The following is a 21,038-nucleotide window of genomic DNA, read 5'->3' on the forward strand; positions in this document are numbered from 1 at the left end:
TCAGACAATTTGTAAAAAATATAACATATTGAAATAAGAATACAAAATAAATAAAATACTGCACAACATAGGAAATAACTCGAGACTTGTTCCGGCAAATGGCCGCGTCCGCTTGAGAGCTGGGGGTTGGTTTCCGTGAGAGGAACGAGGGATAAAGATGCCAAGAGAGAGAGGGAGGGAGGGAGAGAGGGAGGGAGGGAGGGGTGGGGGTGATTTCAGGTCTAATTCTCCCAGTTAAGTTGCTGAAGGACAGGACAGGGGATGTCAGGTGATGGGGTTTGCTGTCAGAAGCGATTACCTCATCGTGGAGGGGATAATTAGGCGTTGAAGTGAGCTGCCCGTCTTGGACGTCTGGAAGTGGAACATCGAGGGGAGGCTGATAAAAGTGGACGCTGGGAAAGTTTCAAGGACACGCAGGCTGGAGGAGGGGCGGGCTGACTGAGCGGGACAGGAGGGGCACCAGGTCTGCTCAGTGTCACTAGTAATGTGACCAGATTCTCTACAACGCTCTTTACTGTTAAAAACTAAAATGGAAGCCAAGACCAGAAGTGTGTCCTCTCTTGAAAATGTACAATACATTCAGGAGCAAACTCTGCCTTTACAGCTGAATGGCGACAACATCGAGGTATTTTCTGAAACCTCCATCTTGCTTTGACACTTCCACATCTTACGCCGACAGCTCGTAGGGTTTATAAGTTACAGACATGTCATGTATTCTTAAAGCGGCAGCATGTTGAGATCTCCATCTTTCACTGTGGCACAAAACTGTCCGCTCACACTTTTCTATCCTTTTCCACAAGCAGTTTCCCCAAAGATGACTCCCTAGACTGTCAGTGATATCAGTCACAAGCTTTGAAGCATGCACACAAACAGGCACTAGTTTAAACTTGGTCACATGTCGTGGACGCCTGTCTCTTCAAAAGGCCCGACGCTGCTACAACAGCTTGACTTTCTTTGTAATTCCTTTTTTAACAGTCAAGCACAAAACGATGAAACTGAGAAGACAAGAGACAACAGGACACAGTTCAAGTGTCTGAATAATCACCAGCTGAAACCGAAGAAGTGGACACTTGACTGAATACACTGTGGCACACAGATTCAACTCCACTCTGATTACTGTCGTAATTTTCATAGGTACCGTGTGTTATTTTTGGCATTGTGCAATACAAGGAGAAGACAAAAAAAAATTCTGTCCAGCCTGAAACTCCAAATTGGCAAATATAAATAGTCCAGAAGTCTTTTCTAAATGCTGTACTGTATGCCGGGAGAAACTCTGTAAGGAATGAAAATGAAAACCAGAAATGGCTAATTTCCACCTACACACTCCCAACAGTGTTAACCTGAAGGTCGGAGGGAATGCATATATATATTCATAACTGTTTAAATATTGTACATAACTTAAAAGCATTATAAAATTATTAGTACATGAATAAACTGTGAATTCAGTGTCTGAAAAGTTCTTGGTTAGAGAAATAATACACCATGAATTAAAAGAAAGAACTTGAGGAAAAGAGAAAGAGAAAGGGAGAGAGAATTGAAGGTTATATTGGAAAAAATGCAGATGGTAAATTTAAGCAGCACGGAGCTAAAAAAGAAGAAGAGGATAACCACATGGCAACAGGCGTATGTATAAGCTTTTGTGAGAAAAAACAAAAACAAAAAAAAAAAAACAACCTCAGTCCTCCACTTAAAAACAGCGATTGAAGCAGCTCACTAGACTGAAAATGTCCCGATTCAACATACAAAAGTAAAAGAGGAAAATATATTTTGTTCTCTGTACACGGTGCCACTCCTCGTTTTTGTAAAAAAGAGCTTTCCTCCTTTGTGTTTTTGCTCAGGTAGCGTCTTTGCTGTTTGTGCCGGGTTGGTACCAGTAACGTGGGTTCACATGCTGGACAAGTTTCTGATCTGGACTCAGTAGACCAACACAATAGCCACAGCTGACCCCTTTAAGTGATGACTCAGTACTGTTCTCAGGTCAGTCTAGTGAAGGGGACCCTCAGGCCTGTTACCTGCTCATGTTATTAATGCTCTTCTTGAGGCAGTCTTGTCATTAGGATTCCACTAATGCAGTGAGTTTGATGACTTGGGGCCAGTCTAGTTTCTGGATCAAAACCCTGCAGTCAAAAAGTTTGCGAGTGGGTTCGGTACTGGATTATAGCTGGACCCGAAGTGTAGTCTCGACTCTTCTTGAGTCAGTCCAACGATATAACGTCAGGTATCCCACCGTAAATAGCTGCCACGGCTGCTTCAGTGCTGCTCCGGCTCGCCACCACCCCGGGGTGTGTGTGCGAGGAGTGTGAGCCCGAGTGTGAAGACGAGTGTGTGGAGTGAGTGTCACGGAGGCTGCTGGACGAGACCAGGCTGCTGGTGCTGCCCGAGTTGCTCGCCCCGTTGGTCGGCGCGGTCAGCGAACTGGCTGAGGAGGCTCCCGACTGGTCGAGGAACAGCTGGGAGGAAGAGGAGGAGGTGCTGTAGGGCAGGAAGCGGTTGAGAAGCAGCTCGTGGTCGTCTGAAGCTGAAGCGGCGGCCGCTGCTGCCATCACCATGTTGTAATGCTGCAGCAGGGAGAAGCACAAGACAGGAGAAGGTGTTAGTCATGAGTACGGCGTGTGTGTTTTTAGTCTGGTTCATTTGGCATTTCGGCTATAAAAACCAATCTGGGAAGAGTTAGATGTAATCTAGTGGTCACAATCAGTCTGCTGCTGCAGGTAAAGAGCCAAATATTCTTTACTCTTTCTTATCGACCCAAAAGTGAAATATTCAGACTCCAAGTTGTTCATTAAATTTACATTAAAAACTCACTGACAGCTATAATTGAATAAATAAATAAAATCTGATGTCTATCGCTGAATTACCAGATAAAATTGCAGCTACATTTAGAATTACTCCACATCTTTTTATTTTCTAAATATATACTATCAACCTGCCAGATGAAAATTAGCCCGTATGGTTAAATCTGGCACATTTACATGATGTTAACATGTTAATCAATGTGCATTCTTAAATAAAAAAAAGACCACAGTGCCAACATTAGGGTAATGTGCTTAACAAGTCTGTATTTTACTTTGCTACATGAACACAACTGTTAATGTTTTTAGACAGAATGTTAATGTTATCTGAGTTTATTCTTCGTGCAAAGATGAATATAGGATGAGCTGTATAGATAAGGGATGAATGTCACAGGCCGTCTGTCAATCACTGTGTTAAAATAGTAAACAAATTGGCTCATGAGCATTGATGTCATCCACAGCAATGTGATCAACTCCGTCGCGTCTCTTATCTTAAGAGTTCTCTTAGTAAAAGTTGCTCTCAGCAGCTTTGTGAACAGGAAACAAGGAGGAAACGGGGATAAGAATATTACTGTTAGTAGTTAGACCACAACTCGCAGGAATACACCTTCTTTATACAAGTAGACATCTACTGTTAGCATCTCTGACAAGTAATTTATGTGTTGTTGATGGACACAAGAAGGTCTCTTTGCTGTGTGAATAATGAATGCCATTTTGAGTATGTGAGGCAGCTTCTTTACTTCAATCAGACTGTCTCATGCATTCCTCAGCTGAAGAATAAACTCAGCCAAATTGAAGCTCAACCTTTTGTCTGTGTCCGTCTGTGTGTTCAACTTCTCATCTCAGCCCTGAAAACTCTCCTGAACAATTGCCGACGTTTTCTAAACACATAGCATGAGGAACATGAAGAAACCGGCAACAGTCCGGCTATTAATTCCTGATTGGACCCAATGAATGACAGTATAGGACAATGTTAACATTCACTTTCAGATAAAACACACTCTGTTTGCACCAAAAACACATATTACTAATCTGTAATGGTTTCCAGCTGATCAGTAGTTTTGGTTTTATTTATCTGCCTGAGATCTCTGCCCCGACTCTTTAGTGGTGCACTGCTCACGGCATTAAAAAAAAATTACATTTGAAAAATTCAGGAGCAGCGCCTTTCCAGAAGGAACATCCCTGGTTATCTATAGAAAAGGCCTGCAGTCTTCATAGAGGCCATTTCTTCAGGAGAAAGAAGACTGCTCACAGTGAGGACTAAGAAGGGTTTTGATGCTGAAATGTAGTTGCTATTGAATTTTTTAAACGTAATTTTTCAATACTGTCTGAGCCTCATATGAATTAAATTCAACCTCGCTGTATCCGCAGGCAGCAGAAATCTCAAAACTGAATCTTCACAGCTAGGCGCTGCAACAACAGTAAGTGAGAAAAAAGTTCTTTTTTGTGATTCGGGAGAACCAACCCTTTAAAATGTTAATTTCAAATAACCCAGGAGTGCGGCGTGAAAAATGATGCTATTAGAAATCGAGAGATGTCTGTATTTATGTTTGATTGCTTCAGAAAGTTCAACCCACCAGTAACTGGAAGCTGACAACCATCATTAGTCAAATGTCACGCTCACGTGGCTCCTTAAATTGACCGTAGAGACAGAAAGTGACAGCAAGGATGATATTTAGCGCTCACTGGTAGACATCGAAACAGGTACACTATGTACCAGCAGGTTCTGTGACATTTAATGAGAAATTCTCCTAAACACCAAGTTTCATATAAAAGTGTTTCAGAGTGTTTGACTCTGCGTGGGGGATCTTTCATCACTGCTCTGGTAATTGCAGACAGGACATTTGTTATCCAGAGCTTTTGCGTTCTGTTTTTTTCTAGGAAGCACAAGAAGAATTTATGGTTCTTCACATGATGCACTGTTGTACGTACCTGATGATTGTCGCCTTGAAGAAAAGAGAAGAAGTTCAACTCTGGAAATCAAGTACAGGCAAAGTCAATGGTGAATATCAATAAAAATCAATTTCACCAACATAAATACATGTGTTTTAAACATGTTTATATTATACTGTGAGAAAGATGTAATGGTGTTCAGAAAAATCAGAATTAGACTTGTTATAGTAAAAGTAAAGTGACAGTAAAAGTCAGTTGCCATTCGACTTCTTAAACTTTTCCTTTTCCTTTTAAAATTCCCCTGGAGTTCATTAATAACTAAACCTTTTCCACAATGACTGACATTTTGTCTTCTGCTCGTTCCGACTCTTTATGAAGCCCTTGTAATAATTGTTTATGGCTACATAAGAACACTCAATAAAAAAAGACAATTTCTCACATATTCTATGATATTCCATATATTAGGAAAATTTGGATCTAAAATATGATTTGAAATTAAAAGTTAGAGTTTTTACACAAGTAAATACAAAACCATGTATTGTGTGTTTAAATTCAAAGTTGCTTCTACTTTGTCATTTTGAGAAACACATTTGCTGTGTTTGTCATTACCTGACAGGTCGTTGGGGGTGTGGTAGTAAGGTCTATAGTCCTGAATAAGTGGGGGGACAGGAGGGATGTAGCTGGTGTCCACGGCCGGCATGCTGGGAGTGCGGCTCACAGGAGAGGCCTGGTGGTGCAGGTTCAACACCCTGAAGTCAGATACAGAGGAAGAGGTTCAGAGTCGAAGAGGAAAAGAAGCAACTCACTTTATAATTAGGCTTTTATTTCATGTCATATTTAGCAGGTGAGTAAGGGCGTGCTGTCTCCTCCCGACCTCGAAACACAAGCCTCTGAACAATAACAGTCGCAGGAGTCATTAAAGTCAAATGAAGCAGCAGCAGTTTCCACACATGATGAATTTTAATTTGACTGAAAATGCTGCTATTAAAGTTTCAGAGCCTGAATTGAAATCTTCAGTAGAGTTGCGAAGTGGAAGGAGCTGATAGTTCCAGATTTTTTCACCCATTTCTTTATCTATGATCCAACTTAACGCTCAAATAGGAGTGCAGACAGAAAGCTTTCTCAGCCAGCACTCCTGGTTACTTACTGTGAGCGCTGTTGTTGTGAACTGGTAAAAGATACTTGCACCTTCAAGTGCAAAACTCATGTATCATTTAACATCTAGATACGTAACCACCCGTGTGAGCAGCTACAATGAGCCTCATTTCCACATTTAATGAAATACAAACTGCTTATGGAGATGAGATCACAGTCTTGGCTGTGTGTCTGACCCTTTGTTGATGACAGGTGGCGAGGTGGGGGACATAGACGGACACGGCCTTTTGGGTGGAGGTGGCAGCGGTGGCGGCGGCGGAGGCGGCGAATCCTGCCCTTCGTCGTCTGAGGAGCTGTCCAGTGTCAAGTCGATCACCTCCACTTTCTTGCTGTTGCTGCTGTCGCTGCCGCCGTGGCTGGACGACGAAGAGCTCCGCTGGTCTGAGGCTGCAGACGTCCGACATGAACCTGGAGGGCGGCAGGGACGTGTTAGTTTTGCACGGCTGAGCTCACGTTTTGTGATTTTCTGGCGCTGTAAAGTAAAAAAAGAAGCACTGCTGGATGCTGTGAGCGTGCTCAAATGTACACGCACACACTTCCACTCCCTCACACGAGATACAGTGAGTTTGTTACTATGGAGACAGGCAGTTTACTCAGTGGCATTATGATTGATGCCTTTCCAAATTAAAACTGACAATGCATCAACAAAGAGGGGAGGGGATATAACTGCACCGTCTCTCTTTTCTTACCACCTCGCTTTAATCCTAATTTAATTACTTCCAGCTTTCTTTGCCTCCACGTAGAAGTGACCTTTCTGTTTCTTACCCCACCCTGAACCCCATTCATCCCTCACAACATGTCTCACCATCCAGCCCGTTGTTATAGGAAGCTGAGGAGACCTCCTGCACTTCCTTCTTAGACCTCATGGGGGCCCAGCTGCCATCCTCCTTGAACTGGATCTCGTCACAGTCCATGCAGCTGTTGAGGATCTCCACGAAAAGCCTGAGAACAAACATACACGTCATGCGCAAACCCATCCAAGAGAATGTACACAAACAGACAGACACACACACAAATTGGCACTTTTTTAAACAAAAGCTGAGCATAATGGAGAAGACCCATTTTAAATGAATTCTTAAAACTACTCTAGACAGGCCAACATTAACACTGTGCTGTGAAGGTCTCTCTGTATAGAACACTTCAGTGAATTAAAGAAACACTTTATCAAAACATCCATCTTTTGATATTACTCACCACCTATATGCTTTAAAGGTGGCTGGGTGAGTGAGTGTTTATTCTGTACATAAACATTAAAAAATATACAAAACGGAGAGTTTGTTTTTCAAGTTAAAGGTCGTTGTTTAGTTTGAACATCTTTTGCACTATTTTCTGACAGGTCAAACAGGGAATCTGCCGGATGGGGAGCTGGGGGGTTGGCTGACTTACCCGTCGATGATGAGGTGTTCATAGGGGGCCTTCTTGTCACAGACAGGACACACCCAGGTGGGCTTCTTCTCGTTCATCTGGATGTAGAGTGTGGCGTCAAAACACTGCAGGTGGGAGCATGTCAGCGCTCGGCATGGGATCATCAGCCGCATCTTCCCCAGCTGCACAGTGTGCACACATATGTAGTCAGGGCATTAAGAGGACAAACACAGCAGGAATGGAGAGAATGCGGGATGCATAAATGTCACAAACATGCCAAACCTTCATGGAAAATGTGCATGATAGGGGTTAAGAAGACAATTTGACAGTTGGACAGGCGTGTTGAGACTCATACAATGATGAGAAAAAAAAAGAAAAGAATGGACAGACACGTCTTGGCATGACTGAATCTCTGAACAGTGGCTTAAACTCATGAGATGAGGGGCAGAGAGCACACTTACCGGGCAGAGCAGCGACACTCGAAGGCTGGTTGTGGCTATTTCACTGTCTGGGTCTGCTGTTAGCTTCTCTTTGACTGCAGAAGAGATGTAAAACACACACACACACACACACACACACACACACACACACTCATTTCAGGCTGCAACTCCTTTTCCACTTGTTTCTAACCAAGGTCACGAATGAAGTAGCACTCTAAATATATTCAAGAGCTCCTCAAGCTGTGTGGGGCTGACTGAGTCTGCACCTGGATCTTCTCCTATCACAAACAGTACAGTAAAAAATATATCTGACTGAATAACTGACTGTGTGTTGAGCAACTAAAGCAAGACTCCCTTGCTTAGAAATTAGTTTTAAACCCTGCTGCACATAATATAACCAGAAAGTATTATTTGTTTCTACCTTAGTTAAGTTTTGGATCAAAAACATGTCACCACCAGCTTCTTGACTTTTGCTAATCAAACAGACAAGATATCACATTCAATATACACCCTTTATGCAAAATCATGAAACTCACATAATTATTGCACAATACTGTCCTTCTAAAACCTTATATTGGTAAGCTAGTATCTGAGTTAGTATCTACAAGGCCATAAACACACAGATAAGTAATCCTCACAGGCAGAAATACACAACTATTTCCCTCCCAATATCATCAACTGATCCAATACCGGTACTCCCTTTTCCCACATTTAGAATCTGTGTACATCAGCGTGTTCAACAAATTACGTTAAAGTGAAAACATTGGTTTTTGTGATGAAACTGTATTTAATGTGGACCAGTCATGCCTGGCCAATTTACCATCTGCGTAATAAGACCTTAATTTCGGCCCTGATACCGATCTGGCATATTAGAGCTGTACAAAGAGAGGCTGACGGTCCTTACTGAGAGCTCTGGAGTGGTCTGGGTTTCTGATGCCTTTTGCCCGTAGTCTTTGTAGCAGCACTGTGGATGACTGCTGCTTCACCAAGTACACTGCCATGGAGTAACTCTGTGGACAAACATGAATATATACAATAGAAACAAAGGGAAGGAAGAACTTGTGCTCAGTATGTTGTGAGATGGTTCCTTTACTGACCTCTACAGCCTGTCTGCAGAACGTCAACCTGCACCCGGCTCAATGTAAGTCAGCATATGAGGTAATAGACTATTTTGGCTGAAACTAACAGATTTATTTGGTCTGAAATGTTTCATCAAAAGATAATTTTGGATTGTCTTGATCAGCTTTCACCCACTGTGCATTTTCACAATTCAAGGTCATGCAGGGCCTTTCCCTATAAGTCCTTCTTACTCCGCTCCACCTTTTGATGCTCATGAGAAAGATTTTTGAGCTGTAAGAACTCAAAACAGTTACAGCCACTTACAAGGCTTCAAACTGCTGCCCACACACATGCATGTGATGCCCACACACAACCGTTTGATCACACAAGTGCTGTAGGCACGGTATGCTGAATTTAAAGCCACTGTATATAACTGAAGTCTGTAAGCCTTTAAATCTCCATTCATTTCAGACTGTTTTCTGTTCCATCCCACGTTTGTAGAATATATATATACAATTTTGTGCTGGTGACGTCTGTCTGCCTTGTCCATGCGAACATAACAAGCCGAGAAAAAGCTGTGATGATTTTCCATAGACAGTACCCGATCCAATCAGGTTTTTTCAGCAACTTGTTGCATAAATTTGCATATTAATCACAATTAACAAGGATTTTTATCAGCTCTCCAACAGCTTATAAAAGATATAGTTCATATTAGTATTACCCATGCATTATATAAAGGTGGAGGTGTGCAGACAGAAATGTGCATACACTCTTTATTAAGTAATATATTATTTTTTGTCTAATTTGCATGATTGGAGAGATTAAAGAATACACCATGGTAATTAGTGATGCTAATATGTATTTTTTTGATCAATTATTCTTCAGACATGCAGTCTATAAAATGACAAAAAAGTCCATCATAAGCCCTCAAAGCCCAAAGTGACATCTTTTAGTTTAGAAGGACAAGAAACGGCAAAAAGCAGGCAAATATTTACATTTCAGAAGCTTTCATCAGCAGTTTTTTTAGTAAAAAAGTTAGTAGTTTAGTTCACACTGCCACTTTTTATCAGTTCAAGAGTCCCGTATAAGAAACTTAACACTTACCCTTCCAATCTCAGCGGTCCACGACACCACGATGGTATTGGGAACTGTGGTGGACAATCTGACCAGTGAGGTAATGTTGATGGGCCGGCTGGGCCGCTTGGGCTCTACGCCGTTTTTGGTTGGAGGAAGATAACCCTATATGAGAGACATGAATATTAGAAGAAAAGGAGAAAATGAGCTTGTTTTGCTGTGAACATCATGAAGTTAAATTCTAATACTAAGCATGAAAAAGAGTTGAACACCAGCATGAGGTACAGGTTTCAGACATTTATTTATCTATCTTTATATATGTATATATTTATATTGTGCTTCTACTTGTTTCACTTTGTGTGTTATTTTATTTTATTATTGTTTCAGTCTGGAACAGGCACTAAAAACATTTCACTGCACATTATGCTGTGTATAACTGTGTATGTGACAAATAAAGGTCTTGAATCTTGAGGTACAAGGCAAAAAAAGTCACTCTTCAGGTAGAGTTGTTGGTTGTTTATGTGGTGAATTCGGAGCTCCTCACCGGCAGGTTACATGGCTTCCCGTTGACTTTCACACACAGATTGGGTGGAAAATGGTCTTCCTGAGGACAGCTGGTCTCCGACAGGCAAAACCGCAACTGAACTTGAACTGAGAAATCACATTTGGTCCCCGAGATGTCCCTTTGAACACAGAAACAAATTTATCACCACACACACACACACACACACTCATTTCAGGCTGCAACTCCTTTCCTACTTGTTTCTAACCAAGGTCACGATTGAAGCAGCACTCTAAATATATTCAAGAGCTCCTCAAGCTGTGTGGGGCTGACTGAGTCTGCACCTGGATCTTCTCCTATCACATTCCAGTATAAAATATATCTGACTGAATAACAGTTTTATCAAAAACTGAACAGGGGATGTGTGTTGAGCAACTAAAGCAAGACTCCCTTGCTTAGAAATGAGTTTCAAACCCTCCTGCACATAATATCACCAGAAAGTATTATTTGTTTCTACCTTAGTTAAGCTATGGATCAAAAACATGCCACCACCAGCTTCTTGACTTTTGCTAATCAAACAGACAAGATATCACATTCATTTTACACCCTTCATGCAAATCACATTTGGTCCCCGAGATGTCCCTTTGAACACAGAAACAAATCACCACACATGTACATTTATGAATTATTCAGATATTATTCAACGATTCAGCATCCTGCATTGACAAAGTGGCGTTCATCTTACATTGAGCTGCTGATCTGCTGGACTTGCTGCGGCGTTAATGCAAAGGCAAAACACGTCTCCTGAAATCGCTGGCTGTTGTCGGATGCTGCAGAGAGCAGGACAGAGAGGAGGGAGAGGAATTTTTAAAAACCAGGAAAATGACATACAAGCAAGTTTTTAACAGTGTCAAATTGTGAGAAATCAGTGAGATGAGTCCAAAACCTCTACAAGTACAACCAAGATTAAAAGCACACAGTAAGGTACAGTAAACCACTGTTTAAATGGCCTGACAAGCAGAAAACTAAGAAAAAAGTCAGTAATGTGTGCACAGCAGTGTATCAGTAACCTTGCAGGAGTGAAGTTAGTAAAAATGAAGGAACACCTGGGCGTCAAAACCAGACCTCCTCACACAGAGGTGAAGAAGAAGAAAAGTGTGCGTGTGTGTGTGCTCTATTTATAGGCCCACTGAGAGGTGCTGGAAATAACTGGTGCTACTAACCCAGCCTTCATTAAAGAGACAGCGAGTCCGCAAAGACAAGAAAAGTTTGTGAGTATATGTTAGAAGCAGGTTAGCATGAGACAAGGAGCTATGAGGGTTCAAACCAAATTGTGTTCTGTGTTTGTACTTTGATGAATAGTTGAACATCTGGTAAATACTCTGACTCAGTTTCTTTGTATGAGTTTTATAAAAAAAAAAAGATCGATACTGTCATGTCTGTGTCCAATAGGAAGCTAGAGGCTGGAGGTGGTTAGCTTAGCTTAGCATAAAGACTGGACTCAAGGGGAAACAGCTTGCCTGCCTCTGTATATACTCACCAGCACTGTTAAAACTCACGTACTAACATGTTATACTTTTCTGCACACAAACAGACATGTAAAAATGTATTTCTTTATGAGCAACAATTTAACAAAAAAGAATCTTACCGAGATCGTTAATGAACTTCCAAACTCAACAGTTAATCAATAATTTATCATTTCATACAGACCTGTTTACTACAGTATTTATCACGGATTTTTTGAGTTTTGAGACCTCCTTATAGTAAAACAAATTATGCAGGAGTATATAATGAAAATAAAGTTCACCCCTGTAATAATCTGTATTTTAATGGTGTTTAATGTTTATTTAAAGAATGTCATCATTTAAAAGTCAAACAGCAGAAGACAAAGCTGACAAGTTGGCAGTTTGGAATCTCCAAAGAAAAAGGTAAAACGGATTTTACAAGTGTGACAATACATTTATTTTTTATTCCAACAGGACAGATGACTAAACTCTCTGCAGGAAACTACAATCTTCACCACAAGAGTGCTCCGTACACCAGTGAGAGAGCATTACAGACCAGCTTAACTATTTTTAAAATACTGGAGTACCCTCTTTGCGTGTGTGTGCGTGCCGTATTTTGTGAAACATAATTGCTGAATCTCATTGGGAATCTTTTGGCCTGTAGGCTGTGTAAGTGAAGGAGAAGGTGAGTTACAGAATTACCTGTCATGAATCATAAATGTTGCTTTAATTACCGAAAAATAACATTGAACTGTCAGTGAGTGACACCTTCACACACATGAAGCATGTGTCTATTTATGGTCATGCACACAAAGACACACACTCTCAGCAGGATAAAGCACATAGAGGTAATTTCTGCTCATGTAGGGTGTTGAGGGGGGTGAAGTGTACAGCTCCTGTGGATGATTACTGGACCAATCATGTTCCTCCTCTCATCAGCCTTTCAAACACCCATTAATTTCCCCCCTAATGGCCCATCTCACCACCCAAATAGTATATAATTTGTATGGCATGTATTTATTGTATGTTTCTCTTCTTGCTGCATCTTTTGAGCTGCAGTCTGTGTACTGCAGAACAAAATCATACGCACCGAGTGTGCTTTCGAACAACAGTCTTCCTCCTCTCCGGGCACACAGGCTATAAATAGAAAGTGCTCTCTCACTCTCTCTCACTCTGTCCTCTCTCTCTCTCGCCCCCCCACCCGCCCTCATCTCTCCATCGCTCTATAACTCACTCTGTCTCTGGCAGTGGATTTGTTTCTGGTGTTTCAGTGTGTGTGGTTAGGAGAGATATGAGAGGGGTTGAAATAGGCTTTGATTGATGCCTTCCTCTCTCCCTCTCCCTCTCTCTCTCTCTCCCTCTCTCTGTCTCACACATATATACTAACTTACTTTTACCCTAACAAACACACAATTCCCCATAATGGCTTCTTTAACTCTACTCAGTCTGGAGTGTCGAAAACTGTGAAGTACTGAAACCTGGCAACTAATGCTCAGATTTATCCTCGTGTTTACTGATTCATGATCAGTCAGGGTTTTATATTAATCATAACTCTGTACTTTTTGTATTTATACTGCATTTCATTCAAGCAAAGTTCTCGACTGTCTACTTATGTAAGATAACATTAAAAGGAATAGTTGGACATTTTGGGAAATGCGCAAGACCACTAATACTCTTATATTTGTCAGTTAAATATGAAGCAGCGGTCAATATGAAGCAGCGGTCAGAAACAGTATCAGTATTAAAGAATTTGAAGCCAGAACAAGCTTTAGTTTAAAATATAAAATACTGTAAACCTGGATGGATGTTTGAAACAAACTCCCAGAAAACTGCAGGTCTGCTGCAACTCTCCACTATTTTAAATCCGGGCTTAAAGCTTTACCGTTTGCTGCAGCCTTTCATTAAATCATATACTTTATTCATTTCTTGCACTATACTGTAACTTTCACTTTTGTAATTCTATACCTAACTTATTCTATTTTAGCTTGTCTTTATTTTCTCTTGTCTCTACTTTGTATTGTATTTAATTCCTTTTACAGTACAATTCTTTTGCACTTTGTCACAATGCTTTTAATGTTTTTATGTAAAGCACTTTGAATTACCTTGTTGCTACAATGTGCTATGCGAATAAACATGCCTTGCCTTGCCTAATATGTATAATATATAAAATATATATTACATAATATAATATATAAAAATTTTATGTCTGAATCTAACTTGTAAATACAGAGTAACTTTTCAAAGACACGAGTGTACAGAGAACTGGAAACAGAAATATGATATTCTAATTGACTTCATAGCATTCATCATTCAAAATATCAGGACAGCCCTCATTAGTTCAACCAATCACAGTCATTCTGTTTTAGAAAATCCATCGTCTGTTAAATTCACCTGATCAAGATTAAGTGAGTAAAAACAGGTTTCAAATATATTGAATATATTCTGATGTGTCTCCTCCCCTTCAGTTTTGAAAGTGTTGCACAAAGCAAAATTTTACTTAACCTTTTTATTTTAACTGTGACAATCTAATTTTCTTCCTAATGTGCGTGATGCGCTTTGGAGAGTAGAGAGATCAAGAGCAGCATTTTTTGTTATCATGATATTAGTGCAGGTTTTTATATTCCAAAACACTTGATAATTATTGACCTGATAAAGGCTGCATCCTTGTCTGATATATACACAGTATATATATAAAGTGTGTGTATATATATACACACATATATATACATATATATACACATATATATATAGACTGACGTGATTTGATTTTATCTCATGTAGTTGAAGCAGAGCTTCACTGGTTGAGGAATTAAGTCATTAGAAAGAATGAAGTTGACTCCATCATGTACAGAATGTAATTTCAATAAATGAAGCCTCTATTTAACATCACTGAGAGAAGACGCAAAATTAATTACGCAATGAGCAGAATTGTAATCACTGTTATTAAGCACATTTCTACTACTGCATGTAATCTTAATTCTGCTTGGTGGTGCTTATTAGAAAATGAACATAATAAATCAATGAGACATTAATTTTGAGACACGTGTGTAATCACAATAAACAAATAAATAAGAGCTTCTAACAGGGCAGATCAAAACATGAAGTCAAACGGCTGTGTTGAGGAGAATGGACTTGACATGAAAATACGCACACACGTTTCTTTGCAGTTTGTGAAGGATCATGTGCTTGACGTCAAGCTTTAAAATTAATACGACTTTTTTGAAATCATGCATGAAAGTCAGGAATCATGTTATGTTTTCGTGGACGTAAGAGTGCATGATGAAAAGGAGTCAGGGTCTAGTGACTGTATAGCCTGAAAAGCTGTAGACTCTCCATCCTTCATGGTGCTTGTTTAGAGACTGGCCCCTATGTTGCATTTCACATTGTTTTATGATGTGAAATGTACAGTATGTGTTGGACAGATGGTGGGAAGAGAGACAGATGGGAAAATGACCTCCAAAGGGTTGCTGTTTACATAGAAGAGGACATAAAACAAGGAGGGCCAAAAAGATACAGTCAGATAGCATTTCATGGATATTTTTGGGCAGATATGTTATATAAAACTATACTGAGAGAAAAAAAATCATCAGGTTGATCAATATTAAAAATAAACACTAGCTGCAGCTCTGGTTTGTAATACTGTTTAGTGGTAGTAGGTTATTCTGAGAAGTGTTTCTGATATTTATTCAACCCTCACTGATTTTAATGGGGTGGACAAAATAATAGAAACACCGGTCAGGACAGCACCACAAACTACAGCATCTAAAATGATCATAAAGTTGAATAAACACCTCTCTCAAGCTGCCTTGACAAAGATGGAACATAAAAAACGTCATGAAGGTAGGATTTATTGCATTAGACTCCATTAGCTTTAACTAACATTTGTCAAAGATAGACTGTGTAACATTTACACACTTTTATAAATTTCACAAACTTCAGGAAAGTAAGAAAAGGCTTTATCACTGCAAGCATACTGCAGGCTTTATAACTTTACCACGTTACCAATCTCAATGAGCACAAGACAGAGCAAGGGAACAAATACAAATAATGATACTCATGAGATGGATGAAGGTAACCTGAAAAACACCATTATTGGTCACACTGGGAAGAAGGAAACTACATGCTTGTCATTTACACTTCGAGGTCTGACAAAAAACTCTCTACAGTAAAAAGCCCGTGAGATAGGACAGAGACTTTGTACCCTGCACATTATAGTTTGAACTAGATTTATGTTCCAGCTTGGTCTCAAAGCACATGTTACATTACTGTGTACACAATGCCGTGTATTTCACAGTGAAACCATCAACAAGCTCGCATGTGGCTACTAGTGCTTACTAGTATAGAAAGTATGAATATCCCTGCAATGCTGATTTTGACCCTGCACTGAGTGAAAACCTAGAAAACTCTTGTTTCTGGGTTTAATTCTGGTTTGAAGAGTAGATGTGTGAGCTAAGCTACAGAGAATGTGGCCCGCTCTATAGCCTGTCTTCAGCACAACAAAGCCCAGCTGGAGTTTATTAACTTGTTAGTGGCTTTGCTACTTTTTCTCTGTTTGGTAGACCGCAGGCACATACACACACACACACACACACACACACACACCGAAACACAAAGACAGCCACACATTTATACACAAGCACAACCCACAGCGACACACAGCGACGTGCACAAGCAGAACAAAGACAAAAATCCTTTCAGCGTCACTCAAATTCAAAACTACAGTGCTAGAAGGATCCACAACAAAAGGTCAGATCTGGATGTGGATACACCCACACTCACACACACACTGACAATTAAAAACGTTCCAGAAGTGTTCCTTCCTCTCGCTCTAACAGCAGTGATTACCCTTTATAATCTGCATTAGGGTGTTGTACAGTTATATATTGACAGGGCTCATTAAGGCATTCCAGTGTGCTTAAAGGAATGCTAAGGCTGGCATTATATTTTCTCAGTCTGGCAGCTGGCCCCGCTATCCCAATCAATGTATATACTGAGGCAGCCATTTCACAGTGTCTTAAGAGCTTGGCTTCATGCATTATATGCCTTGCCCAAGCCAGGAAATGCTCTAAGAGCAATTTCGAATGTCTAACAATGGTGGAAAGAACAGTGTTCCTTATGTTTGAGATCAGCTAAAAGAGCGACAAATGTTTAACATGACAATCAGGACTCAGGTTTTGTCTAATCAGTTAACTCGGGGGAAAGATGATGCACCGACTCCGGCCTACGAGGAAAGAATGCTTGTTTTATAGATTCTGGGAGAGGGAAGCCATTTTGTGAAGAGTGTTTATAGTCCAGAGCAGCCAGGGCTCCTTTTGTTGATGTTCATTTGTTGTGAGAAGGCCGAGTTGTTTACAGTGAGATAAAGATTTTGCTCTGTATTATGCAGGGGAGTATGAGCTGGTAAATCTCAGGTTGTGTTTTACTGTTGAGAGCGGGGGTGTTTTATTGGTCTCTGTGCTGTCGATGTTTGGGAACATCACCACCACGACCTGCTGTATATAGCTGATAATGCCTGTGATATGCTATCTTTACTGATTCTCTGAGGAGACATGTGTTTGCTTGCCAATCCAAGGGTGAAACAGCACGTACGGAACAACCCATTGGTGCTGATTAAGAGTGCTTGCTCAAGGGCACTTCAGCAGGTTGGATTATTCTCGATGACATGACTATGAAAAAAAAAACAGACTGATGTGCAAATTCTGACATCCTGCAGCTGTTAGTCTGCCGCTTTGCAAACCACAAAGACATCACCGAATCAAAACAAAAGTATGTTCGTCAGTGATTGGCCTGATGTTTACTGTTGTCTAGTTACTCTTGGGCAGGACAGGTGACATGGTTGATCAATTTAGTGAAATACAGAAAAATCTCACATAAAGGCCGGATCTCATCACTCAGAGATGTATTCATCTATAATTGACTGTACTTTGTCATTTTGATATTAGGCTGATGTTCATCTTGAGATGTTTCACAAGAAAATCCTTAATTGAAATTGAAATTGGGAATTGAAGGAGTTACTGCCTCTGAACCACAGAAAATAAAATACAATCAAATATACTTCATTAAAAATAAAAGCCTACAGTGAACTACTACTAGCTTTGGTTAAATAAATAAATACAGGCCATCCATACCATGCTATATAGGGCAACATATAATGGTTTGTTTTGGTTTGGTTTATTGACAACATCATAATATATATACATCATATCAGATTTTGTCTAGGCTAGAGTGATAAAGTCCTTATTCCCAGTCCTGCAACCTTTATCACAACAGAGACAGGCTTCCAATGTCTGACAATAAGAAACATGAGAAAACAGGAACTAAAATGAAATAGAAAAAGCTGAGGTCCATGAAATCCTCAGCCACAATCTGAGACTTTATGGTAGTTGCTCTCCACAGTTTACAGGTTGGCACAAAACCTTTTGAGGCAATTGCCACATTATGCATGCCAGTTATTTTGGAGGGAGGAGGCAGACGTGTGCTGGACTGTATTAGAAAGAGTCAAAGTTAACATACATCTAAACTGTACCGTAAGTGAGAGTGTGACAATGATTACAGCTGCTTGTTTAATATGAAACAGGTGCCTTGTGTGCAGTGTATTATTGGACGGACGTTGGTGTGATATACATGTAGCGGTTCTGCATTCATTTTCACCCCAAATGTTTTGCGGACTTTGCAAATGTGGTTAGAACATTTTGCCAACTTGTGGTGACATAATGATGCATGTGTGTGTTAGAGCAGGGTTAAGATGTTCATCGTCTAATTACAAAAAAAATGTGATTATGTAACTTCTTAATCTTTCCCTGTTTTATTTTAACACATATTGTTTCATACACTTTACAAATCAATGACAATTACCACGAATCACAAACCAAACTCAGCCAACGGTGCCAAACCTGTACATTAAGAAAGGGACGAATAAACTAAAGTAATATTACTGATAGTTATACATAGAAAAAACAAAGACCATTTATAAATACAGTTCGTGCAACAAGGTTGAGTTCAGTTTTCACAATTTAAGAGTTGTTAAAAACACTAAAAATCAAGTGTTTATAATCATTTCATTCACTGATTTTGTGGCTGCTCTAGAGGCACCTGTTTAATATGTAGGTGCTCTTAATGTGACCTTTATATCAAAAGAACTGTGGAGTTTCTGACAGAAAGTCAATCTAGGCAACTATTTTGACAATTGTATAATCGTTAATATTTCAAGTAAACATTTTCTGATTTCTGCCTCTGGTAGTAAATGTAATATGTTTTTGGTTTTAGACCATTAGATGGATAAAACAATCAATGTGAATGCAAAATCAATCAATGAATCATGAAAATAATCGGAAGATTAATCAATAATGAAAATATTTGGTAGTTGCTTCTTACTCCAAAGCTTCATCAAATCATCCAGTGTAGAGAGGAAACCTGTTTTGTAAGTATGAAGTCTGTGTTAGTTATTGAGATTTTATATGTTATCATGTTTGCAGTGTAACTGGCAGGCAGACGGCACCATGCTGACACAATTTATGTCCTGGCACCAAAGCAATCTTTATGTAGACCTGAAGAAAGAACTTTTTTTCCCCTGGGCCTTTGAAAATATACTGTAGGCAAATATGAATGTGACCTACTGACCTAAATAAGCAGTAAAAAAATTCTTAACAATGAAACATGTCTAGTTTTGAAAGAAGTTTCCGAGATTCGATATGTAAAAATAGAATCACAGATTAACTCGTCTTTGAGGGAAGTGAGGTTCCGAACTCTTGATTAGACTGACATTTTTTACCACATGATTTTCCTCCATTGTTTGAATATCACAGCAATCTTCCCATGTAACAAGCCATTATGCATGAAATGCTCATCAAATGCGAAATGGGCTTGCATCCTTTTCTTGAAGATATGGTGATTAAATCATGTATAATGCATGTGCACCACAATGGTATCCATAATGAGTACAGAGGCATAGTTCTCTGTGGAGGACCGACAATGATGGAGATGAGACTGGAGTTCAACCAGTGAGGTCGCCATGGTAATGACGGAGAAGCTCTTGCAGCCCAGACTGTTGACCAGTTTAGACTGGAAGGGCTAAACTGTGGGCCGGCTAACCTTTATCCCACAAACTGATCAGACTCAGCAGAGAGCACAAGGCTGCAAGGGAGGGAGGGGAGGGGAGATAATGACAGGGAGAGAGAGGGAAAGAGAGAGAGAGAGAGAGAGAGAGGGAGGGAGGGATTGGGGGAGGATAGTACGAGAGAGATCATAACTACGTTTACTTGCACAGATGAAACCAGGCTACTGTGAAAATTCAGGTTAAGACAGGAAATCTGTAAACACGTTGACATGAACTGCAATTTTTTGGTTGCTGTAAACCTGAATGTACATACAGCTGGTCGGAAACCGTATTTCTTCCCGACCCCTTTACCTTATTTGTGAACCAAGGCTGACATATTATAAGTTTATGATGGTGATACACGCTGCTTGTTGAGTTTTTAGCATTTGGACTGATGTCACAGTGGGAGGACTGGCTTTGTAATGAGACAGCACATCATTTCTCTCCTCTATATTTTACACCTGATATTGTTCTCTTACATACCTCCATACACCACTAACTGTGTAAGGAGTTGGGAAAAGCATATACATGAAAGAGAGCCAAGCGAATTGCAGACAAAACTACTTATCAAGAACCAACAAACCCACTGCTTATTACATTAAAGGCTCTAAAATGTAGGGACTTGTTAAGTCCTAAAATAGTGCATCATGTTCGTGTACAAAGTCAAAAATAAACGAATGGCTGAAAGCATCAAAAAGTTGTTTAGAATATGGGGAAACCACCGTGAGAATAACTATGCATGATGAAGAAGGTAAAGGTGAGAACTATTGTACAAAATTATATTTCAGCTGCACAGAAAATGTGCACAACACAATCTTTATAAAGAATTTAATGAGCATATATAAACATTCATGATGAGACTGTCAGCATTAGTATAGTATATAGTACATTGGATATAGTGAAATTTAGCCTGATGTTACTGTCTGATCAAATGACATCCAATGGGTTTTGTATTCTAAAAACGGAAGGTGCAATAAGCTTCAGCCTACACCTTTTCCATCTATAGAAAATCTTTAAGCTGCCAGTATCTTATGGGCTTTGGCTTTGGTGTCAAAATAATTTTTGTAGTTTAAACACTGCTATTTCATTATTTGCGCAGCCTTTTCTGTGATTTTAGTGTGCAGAGATGAGTGCAACGCAATGAATGTCTTCTGGGTG

General features: G+C 39.9%; 1 protein-coding gene across 1 annotated transcript in view; it reads right to left on the reverse strand.

Moving 5' to 3' along the window:
• Positions 1 to 232: 232 nt before the first annotated feature.
• LOC139219389 (E3 SUMO-protein ligase PIAS1-like) overlaps positions 233 to 21,038 on the reverse strand; it is a 53,151-nt gene continuing 32,345 nt past the window's right edge. The window contains exons 3-13 of the mRNA XM_070851255.1: positions 11,026 to 11,110; positions 10,323 to 10,461; positions 9,809 to 9,943; positions 8,550 to 8,655; positions 7,667 to 7,740; positions 7,227 to 7,387; positions 6,646 to 6,782; positions 6,017 to 6,248; positions 5,295 to 5,434; positions 4,725 to 4,765; positions 233 to 2,558 (exon numbers count right to left, since the gene is read on the reverse strand). Coding sequence (XP_070707356.1) covers positions 2,196 to 2,558; positions 4,725 to 4,765; positions 5,295 to 5,434; positions 6,017 to 6,248; positions 6,646 to 6,782; positions 7,227 to 7,387; positions 7,667 to 7,740; positions 8,550 to 8,655; positions 9,809 to 9,943; positions 10,323 to 10,461; positions 11,026 to 11,110 — 1,613 coding nt within the window. The 3' untranslated portion in view covers positions 233 to 2,195. The remainder of the gene's footprint in view (positions 2,559 to 4,724; positions 4,766 to 5,294; positions 5,435 to 6,016; positions 6,249 to 6,645; positions 6,783 to 7,226; positions 7,388 to 7,666; positions 7,741 to 8,549; positions 8,656 to 9,808; positions 9,944 to 10,322; positions 10,462 to 11,025; positions 11,111 to 21,038) is intronic.

The sequence above is a fragment of the Pempheris klunzingeri genome, chromosome 1, assembly GCF_042242105.1.
Source record: "Pempheris klunzingeri isolate RE-2024b chromosome 1, fPemKlu1.hap1, whole genome shotgun sequence".
Classification (NCBI taxonomy): domain Eukaryota; kingdom Metazoa; phylum Chordata; class Actinopteri; order Acropomatiformes; family Pempheridae; genus Pempheris; species Pempheris klunzingeri.